Source organism: Mustela putorius, unplaced genomic scaffold, assembly GCF_011764305.1.
Source record: "Mustela putorius furo isolate JIRA1106 unplaced genomic scaffold, ASM1176430v1.1 tig00000179_pilon_pilon_pilon, whole genome shotgun sequence".
In the NCBI taxonomy this organism is placed as follows: domain Eukaryota; kingdom Metazoa; phylum Chordata; class Mammalia; order Carnivora; family Mustelidae; genus Mustela; species Mustela putorius.
The window spans coordinates 12,179,552-12,194,648 of record NW_025421305.1 but is presented as its reverse complement, the minus strand read 5'-3'; the positions used below and the strand labels follow the sequence as shown (position 1 = coordinate 12,194,648).

At 47.8% G+C, this 15,097-nt stretch overlaps 1 protein-coding gene across 1 annotated transcript in view; it reads left to right on the top strand.

Moving 5' to 3' along the window:
* The window catches only part of SIAH3 (siah E3 ubiquitin protein ligase family member 3), a 71,567-nt gene extending 56,905 nt beyond the window's left edge, over positions 1–14,662 (top strand). Inside the window, exon 2 of the mRNA XM_004759217.3 lies at positions 8,540–14,662. Within this exon, the coding sequence (XP_004759274.1) occupies positions 8,540–9,208 (669 nt within the window). The 3' untranslated portion in view covers positions 9,209–14,662. The remainder of the gene's footprint in view (positions 1–8,539) is intronic.
* Positions 14,663–15,097: the final 435 nt, after the last annotated feature.

Below are 15,097 nucleotides of genomic sequence, written 5' to 3'. Positions count from 1 at the left end.
ACCGCAGTCCCGCCCCTAACATTTGCAGGGATCAAGGCAAAAGTGCAAATGGAGGTCCATATCCTGACAAGTCCAGATACTTACAAGTAAAAATCAGGGTAAGAGACTCTTCAAACATGTTCCACCCTCCCACTGTAATAATTGTTCCTTCATAGCTATCTGCATGGCCACAGTGCCCAGCCAATGACCTGTCTCACTTTCTTCCTAATGAGGCTTAATCCTGCACTGTGAGAGGTCTCAGGCAAAGGCATGGGAGGCCCACTGGCCACACATCCAAGGTCTGTGTATATCCTCCCAAAATATCCCCCCAAAAATCACCCATTGGCCACATCTCAAGTTTAACGGTCCACCTTCTGGATGTTGGATCCCAGGAATAACTTAGCCGTAGGAAGCTGACCTAGAGCTATTGGGTAGAGAATTCCAGGATCCCAGATGTCTGGAGTGTGGGTTACAAGGCCCAGTTCAGAGGCTCTGGGTAGGCACAACCCATTAGTATCTCATCTCATGAGGAGGGGTACAGCTGGAGGAGGGCCAACAAGCTTTGGCTGGACTGAAGTTTCTTCCTGGTGACTGCAAGCAGAAAATAACTAATAAGGAAGTATGGGTGCATTCAGCCTTTTGTTAAGTCAGCAGTCCCACCGAGGCATGGGAGGGAAAAGTGGGTCTAGATCTGTCTAGCAGATAGGCAGATTTCCTGGGCTGATCCAGCAGACTGCCCCTCCAAACAACGTGTAAAAAGCAATCTGCTGTCGATAAAAAGAATGCCTGAAGCTCAGAGTAATCTTCATAAAGAGTAAATGCAAATAAAGTACCTCTCTGACATGAAAAGTATGTTCGACGCTTTCATTTTACTTCCTATGATGACAGCTAAGCACACCTCATTGCCCTCCTCCTAGCCAGAGCCCAGTGCACACTCTATGTCCCATCGCTGTTGGGTTCTAGGCGAGGAGCCCCCAGGAGACCTTTCTGACATGCCCACAGCTGTGGATGCACATGGACACAAACACCCACACTCACCCCAGGCATTTCTGTAGGACCTGAGAATAGAAAGTAGAGGACAAAGCCTCCAATTGAAAACAAACAGCTTTCCCATGGATAGGGTCCAGAACAAGGTTCCATTTATAAGTCACGCATGCATTCATTCACTCCAGCAACAAGATTTTATTGAGTCTACTAGATGCCACACATGGCAAAGTGCCAGATTTGCCCATTGCTGGACTAGGTGTGGGGGAATCTAATCACAGTGCCTTGCCCTCAATGGCGTGCAACCGAGTTGAAGAGAGAAGGCCACGAGCTAGTGATTTTCAGTGTGAGCTTCAGGAAGTCTTCGCTGCTGCTTGAATTCACTGGGCAGGGAGAATGATGGCATCCATCTCACAGAGGCTGATGGGTCTCCCACAGACAGCACCTGTTGGGACGGTGGCTGACCCATACAAAGGACATAAAGGACAAGGACCAGCACGCTTCTCAATGTGAAGCTATCACTAAGGCATCAATGGGCATGACAAATATGTAGCCAGACCTGTTGCATGTCAGGTGCCGTGTTAGCTGCGAGGACATGTGAACAGTAAGTCCCCATCCTGAAGGCTTCAAAAGGCATGAAACTATTTAGCTGCAAATCACCGGACCCTGGGCAGCCAAAGGCCAGGATCTAGGAACTAAAAAAGGTCCCTGAGAGCTCAAGGACTGAGTCATATCTTTTGTGTTCAAAATGTCACCCCCATAACCCTTCCCAGCCCCTCACAGAGTGATACTGTACTGTATTTATACGATGACCAGGCTGGTCAAGAGGTTTTTGAAGTCATAGCAATGGTATCTGTGTAGACATCCATATGGACCCCTCTCGTTGCTCTCTGCCCTTGGACCTTGGTTTTAAACAGTTTTGTCCACCAAAATTGTCACGTTCCTCTTTTCTAACTGGTGAATGTCATACATATCCCAAGACCTGAGGCTTTTGTGCACTTGATAACTGATATCTCCTTGCTCAACTTAAACATAATGTTGATCATCAGTCAAGAAACTGCGGGGCGCCTGGGTGGCCCAGTGGGTTAAAACCTCTGCCTGCGGCTCAGGTCATGATCCCAGAGTCCTGGGATCGAGCCCCGCATCAGGCTCTCTGCTTGGCAGGAAGCCTGCTTCCCCTCTCTCTGCCTGCCTCTCTGCCTACTTGTGATCTCTCTGTCAAATAAATAAGTAGAATATTAAAAAGAAAGAAAGAAAGAAAGAAAGACAGAAAGGAAGGAAGGAAGGAAGGAAGGAAGGAAGGAAGGAAGGAAGGAAGAAAGAAAGAAAGAAAGAAAGAAAGAAAGAAACTGTGTATGCAGTGGTATAACAGAGGCAAGTAACTATAATCTCTCAGAGACAGTCTTTGAGGTTTGGCAGCCAAATACAGGAATATTTAGGGAATAAACTTCCAGGCCCATTCCTAAAGTAAAGAATCCCTCTGAAGCATTTAAACCCATCTTCATGGCTTGAAAGCCACAAATTTCATCAAGGCGAGTCCATTTCTAGCATTTATTATTCTGATTAACTCACTACTAATTTTGCCAATGAAAACCTCTGTGAAATGTTAATTAGTAGCATCTGGTGTAGATCAGAAATATGGATACTAATTGAGGCAGTTGGAGTCATTATCTCTGGAGTGTAGCCTTCCTGATAAAATGCTGGATGATCCCCTCAAAGTGTGAATTCCTGATTAGGGAACTGACAGCCCCTGGAGTGCAGGTTAAAAAAGGTATACATTCATATCACATTCCCTCCTCTGAAGGACTTCAGAGAAGATTACAGACATTATCATGCTGTCCCTAGGAAGATCCCATCCATCTGTGGACCAAGTGTAACTAAGTCAGGGGGAAACGGATCATGACACACATTTGCTAATGAAGATGTCCCCACCCAGGTGACAAAAGCCCCACCGTTGTTTTCTATCTCAGCTGAACTTGTGTTTTGTTTTGTTTTTTTTTTAACAGTTTGGAAGGCATTCCAGAGTCCTTCTGTGTTTTGTGGGCACGTGTACAGTCAGTCTAGGTTTTGAGGAAAAGAGGTAAAGAGCCAGGGCGTCCCAGGAAAATGGAATAGGCAACACTCAGCCTTCCACCTAGACCGTCCTTCCCGGCAACAATGAAAATTTGTAAGCACTACAGAGTGGGACCTGGGAGTAGTTATAATCATTCCCTCATCTTAGCAGACCTGATTCTAGACTTGATTTGGGTCTTGATCTTATCCCCAAACTCTGATACCTGCCTGGAAATGTTACACCCTTCCCCATCTGCTCTTCCTATGTGTGAAATGCACCTCTAGGGATAACCTCACTGCCTCTGCCCCTTTGCTTAAGCACCAGAGTCCCTGGTTAAGGTATTCTCACAAATGAGGGCACGAGCAAACACAGAGCAAACGCCTGTCATTTGAAACTGGGTACAAACCCTCCTTCAGCTGAAACACCATAGCAAGCCTTGCTGCTCAGAGAGAGCAGATGCTAGGGACAGGGTCACGCGATTTTCCAGGGGCAGCTTTCCTCTTTGGAGGCCAGGATTTGGAGGGATAGCCATTACCAACCATGGAAGTGTGGCTGATCAAATTAAGGCAGGCGTTTTTTAAATTCAATTACACCCTCAGTGGAAATGGCCTCACTAATGCTTGGGGAAAGAATTATACCCAGTCCATAAAGCCTAACACTTCTAAACCCAATTTTGTACATTATTCTAAAGGTTAATTCAAGATCTCTCTTCCAAACGGGAAGTTAAATACAGCCAATGGGAGGAAGGCGTCTGCTGACTGACTGAGGAGTTTATCAGTCTGTAAGAGTTCATTAGTTTTAATTAGTGTAATCACTAATGTTGCATTAACAGTTTAGTGAAGAAAAGTAATTACTCACACATCCACTGTATTAGATGGGAAGATTAGAATTCATTTTCCAAAACGATTAGCATTTTGCCAATTAAAAGAATCCTTTTCTCCCTGCCAGGAGCCCTGTGACCTCCGTCACCCAAGGATCGTTTCAATGAAACATATTTTACATCAGAAAATGGAGCAGGACAAAGTGAAGAATTAAGGCAGTGTTTATTCTCAGGGCCTTCTTAGGGCACAGCAAGTGCCCGGGCTCGCTGAGTTTATAATGTCGTGCTCTATTTGCACGGTCATTCACTTCAGTCGCTTTGGATGACGCCCCCAGCTTTGTCTCCCTGCAGCAATTAAAAAATGAAAATAGGCTAGTGGAAGATGAGGCCAAAAGGAAGTAACAGAGAGTCCATGTGGAACAGCCATTGCCGTTCACTGGTTGGAGAAGTATGGGGTTTTTCCACTGGCCCCATCCTGAGTGCACAGGAGAGCTCTGAGGCATGAAGCTGTGTCTCCCGGGCCCCCCTAATGCCTTCCCCTGAGCACTGGTGCCATCTTGGTTTCTCAACTGCTCTCCAGCACTCGGGCCGCCTCTGCTCCATCTCTACCAGCCCCCATCTACCCAGCCACTTGGGACATGTCATCTCTGCTATTTGCCTCATCAGCCAACTTTTGACCTATTTTGTTAGGGCATCCACTCTACACCTTGACCACTGTAAATGTCATTTCTCCCTGACTGGAACAGCTACGTCCCCTACTTTGTACTCAGAGCCCCACCCCCACCCCCACCCCCGTGTCCTGCAGCTTTGCATTCCATATTATACAAACTCAGAGTGAGCTACCGGGGCAGGAGCATGGGTCTTACTCTGTCAGGAATTCTCAGCCCCTTGTGCATATTAGGGGCTGCGTACATTTTTACCAAATGCTTAAATGAATTGTAGGCACGCAACCGTCTCCCCACTCTATCAGCCTCATCAAATTTCAGCCCAGGAGGCCCAGCCTGGTCAGATCAGCAAATACCACAGAGGAGGGAACAGAGACATTCTCGTACAGGTGGGCCTTCCCTCTTCACCTGTGCATCTCACCCAGCACCCTTTCCAAAGGCAGCCGGTCCTTGTTGAGTGCATCTCTGGGCTCCCTTCTGGTAGGTCTCTGATTGGCTTTGGCCATTGGGAGGTGCTGGCAGGAGTTTGGAAGGAGGGAAGAAAGGGACACCAGGGTCTTTCTTCCTTACCCTCTCCCTACTCTGAGTTCATGTATCTGATATTAGCTGTACAGAACAGGATACAGGAAATGGAAAACAAATGAGGAGAAGGGCTTATAGAGAATAATGAGCTCAGAGACCCATTTCTGAGAGAGGAATTTCCGGATGGTCTGTTGTCATGGGTTGGGCTTGTGACAGGAGACCTCAGGGCAAGCTGATGCTGGGGTCTCTGAGCCCTTATGTTGGCCTGGGCTCAGTCCAGAGTGCTCCCCAAGTGCAAGGATCAGTGGACCAGGGCAGAGAGAGACAGGCACGGACCAAGGCAGAAGGCCACCAGAGTAATCACCCCAAACCACATCTAAATGGAAATGCCATCTTGACGTCCTTATTAAAGCTGTGTCACAGGCATTATTTCATTTGATCCCCCAAACCACCCTTGGAGAGAAATATTTTGTTGATAGGAAACTGACTTAATCAGGCCTGCTGGACAAGTAAACAGCCAAAGAGACCAAAGTCGGCTGACATCCAGCCTGTGATCTTTCCAGTCTGTGATCTGTGTCACCTTTGACTGATATGGGCTGTATTCCTGGCTGCTCGCCTTATGAGCCCTAGACTTTGGGCAAGTGATATAACCTCTGTGTTTCTTCATTGCTAAGACAAATGTAGTATGTTTCTCTAGTGATTGTTGTAAAGACAAAGTGAGAAAGAGGAACTTTTTAAAGGCTGGAAGAGGGGACAGAGCTTGGGGCTTTCCATGAGAGGCTGAGACCAGGCCACCTTGAGCCTAGCTGCCAAGCCTGAGTCTGGTAGAAGGATCTGGGCAGGGGCTGGCCCCTGGCTGACAGAGTATGTCAGCCCTGGGCTTTGTACAACCCCAAGGGATGGGAGGAACTCCTCCTCACTCACCGATTAAATGGTACATGCCACCAGCAGGCAGGTAGGAACTAAGCCAGATTTAATTTTTTTTTTTTTAAGAAATTAAAAACTAAATGAAACAATTAATTTAAAAAACACCAAATTTTTGTTGCCTAATTCTTAGTAGTGGCTATAACCTAGTTAGTTCCCTTCCTATATTTAACCCTAAAGGTAAGTCAGATTCATCACTAGCAGGATTCTAGAACACAGCCTCATCCTCCATGGCCCTGGTAGGCATGCAGGATGGGTGACAGCAGGCTGCCCATTAGCTTCTGTCCAGAAACTGGGAGAGAACTCCCGAAAGGGCCCCAGGAGCTCCCAGTCCAGGTCTGCTGCATTCCCTGGGGCAGAGCATGGAAGCAGAGCTGGAGCTGACCACTCCAGGAGCAGAACTAGCTTGACCCCCACCTACCTCCAGATCACCTCAGCCCCACGGGGACCAGCCTGGTGCACCGTGTGGGTGTGTGACTGCCATGGACAGGGGGAGCCCCTGATGCCCTAAAGAAGGAGAAGCTAGCCAGGTCTCCACCATCAGCCATCCCTGGAGCCCAGGCAGCTATAAACCCGGGCAGGCCTTCACCCTCACCCTCTACATGCTGGAGAGGGAAGGAAATGAGGGGAGGAGGCAAGGGCCCAAAGGTACCTGTCATTCTTCTGAAAAGTGCGTGGAGCGCTAGAGCAGAAGGGAACCAGGGCTGGAGGCAGGGATAACCACAGGGAGGGGAAGCGGGAACAGAGCTGCTGTGTGCCGAGTCAGGAGGTGTGCACATGGATGCCAGTCTTTCACTTATGAGCCTTGGGACTTTGGGACTGTTACTACGGGAACCTGTTTCTTCAGCTGAAATCTATGAATCATAGTCCTTGAATCACAAGGAGGACCCTCATGAAAATCACAGTTAATGATATGCACCCTAATGTCTGTGCCCCCCCAGCCAGAAACATGGTTTGTTTTGCTCACAGCTGTACCTCTAGCACCCTCTGGTCTGGCCATAGAAGGTATTCCATAAATGTCTACTGATGCCCAATCCGAAGGAGCCCTCTCAGCTCCTCATGTTTATGAGGGCATTTGTGGACACACCGCCATGAGGAGCAGGTCAAGAGAGTCTGAGGGTGGAGGGTTCCTTGCATTGAGCCCCCAGGAAGCTGCTCTGGGGCTGTGAGCTTGAAACAGGGCAGAATGTGGTGGTGAGGTGAAGTCCCAGGAATCAGAGTGAGGCTCCCTCCCTGGGAACGGCAGCCCTGTTGCACCTAATCAGCTCTGCACCTCAGGGCCTGGGAGAAGGGCACCCAAGACAGCACAGCCCCCGGCTGCAAGGGAAGGACAAACAGGCACTTACCGAAATTTTGTTCTAAAAATAATAACAATGATGGGGTGCCTGGGTGGCTCAGTGGGTTAAAGCCTCTGCCTTCAGCTCAGGCCATGATCCCAGGGTCCTGGGATCGAGCCCCTCATCGGGCTCTCTGCTCAGCGGGAAGCCTGCTTCTCCCCTCTCTCTCTCTGCCTGCCTCTCTGCCTACTTGTGATCTCTGTCTGTCAAATAAATAAATAAAATCTTGTAAAAAATGTAAAAAATAAAAATAATAACAATGACAAGAAAGGGAGGCAGAAATTCCCCTGACCCCCAATGCCTGTGCAAAAATATTAACAGTATCGAAAACAAAAAATATATATATATTTTTTTTTTGCTTTTTTTTTTGTCGTTGTTCTTTATGACTAGTGAACATCATAATGTATGTTGAGGGGGACATTGCCTATTTGTTTCCATATCTTGTTAAAGAATCACCAAGACATAAATATTGTATTTTCTTGGACTGAATGTTCAGAATCGCAGCTACCCAGGGCACCTACCTCAATTTTTTTTTTAATATACTATTATATTTGGAAAATCTCTTTTTTTCAGGAGGAATCTTCTATAGGAACTTCTATTTTTTTTAATTGGAAAAAAAAATCTAGATTCTATACCAAAATGAAATATCATGGAGAAGATTTTATAATGTCTCAGTATCTAAATCTGGAAAAACACTCAAAACAATTAATTGTGTCTCATAAAAGCACTTGTCAAATCAGATAATCACGAGTGTTGGCAAGGACGTAGAGAAACTGGAGTCCTCTTACATGGCTGACAAGAGCATGAAATGGTGCCGTCGCTTTGGAAACCACTCTGGCAGTCCCCTCCTTTTTTAAGAAATAAAGCTTTCTCTGGGCACCTGGGGGGCTCAGTTGACTAAGCATCGGACTCTTGATCTCTACTCAGGTTGTGATCTCAGGGTCGTGAGACTGAGCCCGTCAGCCTCTACATTCAGCACGGAGGGTGCTGAAGATTCACTTTCTCCCTCTCCCTTTGCCTTCCCCTTTCTATAGAAGGAAGGAAGGGAGGGGGGAGGAAGGAAGGGTGGGGGGGGGCGGGAGGAAGGGGGGAGGCAGGAAGGGAGGGAGGAAGGGAGGGTGAGAGGGAGGGAAAGCAAGCAAGCTTTCTCTACCTGCCCTGGGACGTCTGTTTTTAACCCTTGGCATACCTGGGGAGCCTCGGCGATGCCAAGAGACCGGCCTCAGCCGCTGACCCTCTGCTCTCTCTCCCACAGTATGTGTCCAGCTGCCGTGCCATCGCTCAGAGCGCGCCAGAGCAAGGCAGCTTCCCCCCCCACCACCTCACCCACCACCACCGCCATCACCGTCCCCACCATCACCTCCGCCACCACGCTCGCCCGCACCACCTCCACCACCAGGAGGCAGGGCTGCACGCTGCCCAGGTGACGCCCTGCATGTGCCCCCTGTTCTCCTGCCAGTGGGAAGGCCACCTGGAGGTGGTGGTGCCCCATCTACGGCAGATGCACAGGGTCGACATCCTCCAGGGAGCGGAGATCGTCTTCCTGGCCACAGACATGCACCTGCCCGCACCAGCCGACTGGATCATCATGCACTCCTGCCTGGGCCACCACTTTCTGCTGGTGCTTAGGAAGCAGGAGAGGCACGCAGGGCACCCCCAGTTCTTTGCCACCATGATGCTGATCGGGACCCCCACCCAGGCCGACTGCTTCACCTATCGCCTGGAGCTCAACAGAAACCATCGGCGTCTGAAATGGGAGGCCACCCCCCGGTCTGTCCTCGAGTGCGTGGACTCAGTGATCACTGACGGGGACTGCCTCGTCCTCAACACCTCGCTGGCCCAGCTCTTCACCGACAACGGCAGCCTGGCCATCGGGATCGCCATCACGGCTGCGGAGGTCTGCCCGTCAGAAGCTGAGACGTGAAGCCGGAGGCCACTGGACGTTCAGGCACAGCCACCTGCCCCCAGACGCTCTACCTGTGTCCCTGGGAATCTCCGGAGGCCGAGACCCCAGGCTTCTTTTTATTCTTCTCCCTCCTTCCCGCCTTCCTTCCTTCCTTTCTTTTTTTGTCTCAGGTACTTTGTGGTATTTAGTATTTGTCCTCCGTGGGCATTAGAGTAGGTAAACAGCCTGTGATTCACGATCTTGGTGTGAGGCCCGTCCTGATTTGTCCGTATAGCTTCACAGAGCATTTGTAACCCGATGCGATCAGAATGGTGAGTTCCCGCACCCCCAGTGCCCTTCTCCACTGCTTCCCACATAAGCAAAAGCCACTGAGACCACGAAGAGGACTGTTGGGGTTGAGAGGAGGTTTAGCGTCTGAATCCTTTCTTCCTTCTCTCTTTGTCTATTTCCAACCGAGCTACCTCTGAGGTGTGAGGACAGCAGGTTGGGGAGGGCGACCTGGCCAGCTCAGAGTTATGGTTTCAGACCAGCCAGACACAACTCTGACACCTTCCCAGGAACCTTAGGGTCAGAGCTAAGCTGCCTGGATGTGAGGAGACGGGGTCTCCTCTGAAGGCCAGGGCACCAGACTGCCGGGGACATCCCATCATGAGGCTGCCAGGGGGACCTCTGTTGGCAGGCTGCCAGAGGCTTGCCATCAGCTTGGGCTGTCCTTCCCTGCACTGGGTCAAAGCCCTCATGTTTATGGTGCTCTCCTGAAAACCTCTTTGCCCTCTGTTGAGCAAGTAGGAGAAAAGAACAGGCAAGATGCAGGGGATGAGAAGCCGCTGAGAAGAAAGATAAATTAATCTCCCACCTCTGGGAGGGCATTCTCTCCTCGGAGGTTTTATTATCAAATTGTAAAATCCATCAATCCTTTCACTGGGGTGGAACTCTTCCGTAACACGCGAAGAAACCCACTTTACTCTTGATATCCTGTAAAGCAGAATCATAACTCGGCATCAGACCAAGGAATGGGGAGGGTGTGCCAGGACCTCTGACCTCTGGAGGTCAGAGGTGACTCATAAACATGGGGCAGGGGAGAGGAGGTCCTCTTTCTTTCTCTTACAGCACACAAACATTGTCCCTGGTCAGCTATTGCCAGCTTCCTGTTGCAGTGCGAATGGAAAGGTGACAAAAATCCATCTTGCCTCTACATAGACTGCTTCCTCATGTTTGCTTGTCAGAACAATTCAACACCTTCTTGTAGAAGTTTCTCTCGTGTATTTGAAGAGAGTAAGCATGTTTAAATGGACTTTGTCTCTTCTGTTTAAAGGTGAACACTGTTCAGCCTTCCCGGTATACCCTCTTCTCCCTCCTAATATTTGTGTTTTCTTTGGCTACGCTTTGGTCGTTGAAGAGCATGGCACCAAACCCCACACAACACTCAGCAGAATTGAGTGAGCCTTCTGCCACACAGATGTGGCTCTCTGGCCCGTTCCCTCACCCCAGCTATCTCGGCTGCGTCTGGGCAGCCCTCCAAGTGAGTACTTAGTTTCAGGCAACTTGCCCTGGTTCACCATCAGCAGTCTTTTCCCCACTAAAAATAATTGATCCCGAAACACAACACCCCCCCCCATATTAGATCATCCTCCAGTCACCTCTGCTGCCAATCCACACCCCAAGCACCAGAAGGGTGGTGGCAGTCAGTAGAAGATTCCCTAAACCAGCCCCTTCTAGTCACACAGCAATCGCTGAGGCCAAATCATGGGGCCAAACTTTGGTCAGGTTAGAGCCCCAAGGGGGCCCATAAACATCGTATCACTGCCTGAGGCCAACATCAGGTCACGGTCGCAAAGAAGGAGCTGGAATCTGCTCACTCTGTCAGAACATCCTACCAGGGTACCAGCTCTGCCCTTGAACCACACAGATGCCCAGGAACAAGCTGAGGCTGGCTGGCCAGCACAGGAGAGACGGGCTCACTTGGTTCCTTCCTTTACCCACAGGCCCTTCCCCCAAACCTCAGATCTCCTTGCCTGTAAGTCATACTTCAAGAAGCCACAGTTCCACCCCTGGTTCCTGATACTCAGCAACTCTGAAACATTTCTGTAGCATCACAGATGCCCCAGACAAACCAACAGACAAAACCTCAATGAGAATATAATTACAGTCCACAGGGCCTTAGAATTCCTGCAGACACCACCTCTGCCTTCTTCTTGTGCTGTTACCTGAGCCAAACTGGGAATAACTTCAGGTTATTATTGCACAGAAGACTGGATTATGAATGGGGGACCCCAGACAGGAACTTGTATTTTGGGTACTTAGGAATGTTTAGAATAAAGGGTAGGAATGTTTCCTTTTCATCCATCTATGATGTTCCCCAGAAGGCCTCCCTCTCCGTAGCCACACGTGAGGAATTAAAGAAAAAGAGCAAACCAAAAACAATGACGAGAGAAGAAAAAACAGCACCAACAGTGTGTTGTGGTGAGCTTTACCGCTAACAATGGCTCCCACATTCCAATCTCGGGTTAAGTAAATCCTTGGCAGCATCCTCAATTTACTAGAAAAAACAGAGATTCAGAGACACGAAATGACCTTCCCAAGGTCACACACCAAGTGGTTAGGGCCACGATTAGAACCTGACCAAATGACTACAAATTTGGTGTTCTTGGAAAAGGAAGACTGACCCCAAATATTCAGCAGTGTTCCCTCCCACCTCCTCAGTGGACTAATGGTCCCAAGGGTCAACCTGGTCTTTGTTCTGGGATACCTGAGGGATCAGGGAGAGAGAGAGAGACTGGAGCACATTTGCTCTTAAAGGCAGCTCTGCTGGAAGAACTGGTCGACCTAGAAGCAGAGGGTGGGGTGGTGGGAGCGGGTAATGGCTGTGGAGTCTTCCATGCCCTCGGGCTCCAGGATCCTCATTCTTAGATTTCCCAGAGTCTGGAGTCTATTGGTGAAGAGCTCTGGGATCTCATGACCTCATTCATACCCAGGTGCTGACTTAATGACTCACCCTCTGAGGGGTATCTGGATTTTAAAAGTAGGCCTAGGACGAGAGCCCCACTTAGAGCAAGAGAGGGTGAGTCACCAGTGCTTAAATTCCAGGCATCTGTGAGAATGATTCTTTTCAGGAGGTGTGGACAGTTCTCCTTGGAGGCTGTGTCTACATAAACAGTCGTTGCTGAGATGGAGGTCGGCCCACACAAAGAAGGTTGTCTTGAATGGTCTTGGCGTGAACCTGCATCTGAAATAGATCCCATCACTCTCCATGGCTACTTTGGACATTTTAGAAATGGGCCAGGTTAATAATAGTAACAGTACTCGTGGCTCCCATTTATTGAAAGTTTAATGTGTAACAAACACAGTAGGTTGAATGCTTTGAATATATTATTCTCATTTCATCCCCATAACCTTATGAAACAGGTACTTTTGTTATACCAGTGAGAAATTTGAGCTGAGAGAGTTTGGACCTTGTTTAAGGTCACACCGCCAGCAAAGAGTAGAGGTGGGTCTGGAACCCACATGTCTAACCCGCAGTCCCAGGCTCCTGACTGATACCACCTTGTGCTATTTCTATGAATTTGTGGACCCTGAATGGCATAGAGGCCTTTTGGGGCTAACTGTGCCCTTTTGTTTCTCCTGTTTCCCCACTCTTCTCTCAGCCCAAGACCAGGCTGCTGGGCTACAGCTGGTTTGTATACCAGTTGCCAAACCTTTTAGGAATTCTACAAGCTGACTAAGCACAGCCATCACTAAAAATTAAGTTATATAAATGTACAATTAGTTATAATGAAAACAAGGGTAACAACTATTCAAAACTCCTCACTTCCTAATTGTCTCACTATTCCCTTATTTTCTGTGCTCTTGAGACTGCTTACAGTTACCATAACTGTATGGCAAACACCGCACAGTGATGCCCCGTGGACTCCATATTGGATGATGTCATAGCAAAAGCTTAAAACTGGCTGTGGTGGTAGTGTTTACACTCCTGGAAATAGGCAAACATGATAAACCAGGGCTTTTCCTCTTTGGAGAACTAGCTGTTAAATGTTTACCAAGACATCTCTTTTACACACAGAGTGTAGAGGACAGAGGACTTTGGGAGGAGAAGTAAAATTCTGTTGGCCACACTGACAGAGACACAGACTACAGCCAAGCTAGTGGAACATCAAATTACAGGGAAATCACAGTCTGTTCTGTAGAAAGGAGTCTGGGGCCTCTAGGCAGCTTCAAGGGCATTCCTTGCCCAACCCTGTACCCAGTTCGATTGCTGTTAGTGCAAGAAGTTCTATCTGATGACTTTCATGCAAAAGTCACAGTTCTACAAAACCAACCTATTGGCCATCCCAGTCCAGAAAGTAAAATCAAGTTCTACAGGAGTGGATGATAATGTTACTTGTTCTTATAGGTCAACTTTCTTATCTCTACATGTAGACCAAAACCCCATCTAAAGAAATATTTCACTTTGGAAAGAAGAAAAAAAATATTTAACTTGGAAATTAGTGACTGGAAGTATCCCACATCTGGAAAGGGCACCATGAACAGTGGTGTCAAGCATCACAGAAAATGTGTTACCACTGAAGTAGGACCCTTACACTGCACAAAGCTGAGGTACAGAAAAGGTAATGAGTCAAGGAACATCATGTAAAGAACAGAGCCCAGTACCTCATTTTCCTACTCTGGCTCCTTCACTCCACTGTAACCCAACAAAGGCTCCTGTTCATAATCTATAGCTGAGTCTCACCAATACTCTTTCTAAATGAAGGGCATGGTTCCCACTAGGGTAAAAGTCACAGGAAACTCTGGGCTGTGTTTGGAAGTAGGCAGAATCTCAAGGTCAACAGCAAAATCAGTTACTCTGACCCCAGTGGTTTCATTGTGAGGGATGGAAGGAGTGAGGCTTGCTGAAGCTTCCACTTAGATCTAATTTCTGGTGGAAGGAGAAGGGACTGTGGACTGGACATCACAAAACTACACTTCGATTGAAAGTTTAGCTACAAATGACATTGAAAATAGCGTCTCCCAGTAGATTGTTAGACCTTCAAATGATTTGTTCTGAAAATTTCCATCAAGAACTAGTTAGTTCTCTGTTGGGCTAACCTGGGGAATGGCCACCCAAGAAAAACCTCACCAAAAAGAGATCCAAGAGATCTATTGTAGATAAGCATCGATCCTTTTCCCCCAAATCAGGCTATCACGTGGGTTACCTACATGAGTTCGAGTTTGTCTTTTCCAGTATTGTATGAAAATATTTTTCCTTGAGTACTGTAAACACCCCCTTTTTTTTTAACCTTTTTTTAGGGTATTGACATAAGAAAGAGAAAGGAAACTGAGAATCATTTTATTTACCCTGACTTGATGTATATATACTTTTCTAGGCTTTCTTACGATGTTAAAGACAGCAAAAAGCAAACGTAGAATGCTACTTTACCTCTATTCTGTCTCCCATGAAGAGTGTTATTAAAGTGCAATTGATATTGTTTTCCTGAACACTTTGGAGTTGTTTTTTGGTGGTGGTAGTGTTTTTTGCTTTTTTTTTTTTTTTTTTTTTTTTTTTTTTTTTATTGTCTCCCTACAGGCTACGGTACAACATGCGGGAACAGAAATAAAATACTACAAGGGAAAGCAATTATCAGAAATTCGCCAGCTGCCATATTTGACTTATGTTTCATTATCTTCCTCCCCTTTTCATTTTTGCCTCTATTTTAAAGTCGTAATTGGATGTAAGGAAGAGAGTGCTATAGAGGTGAATAAAAGCCTTGGCAACTCTAGCTCAGTGCGTGGTTCAGCCCCAGGGGGACCAAAGCCGCTCTCACTGGATTGCAAAGAAAGGGAGAGGCATTTGCTCCCCTTCCTTCTTTCCTTCCTTACTTCCTGGACCTCTTATCTCGGCTCTCCCCTCCTTCTGCCTGACAACAGTGTCCC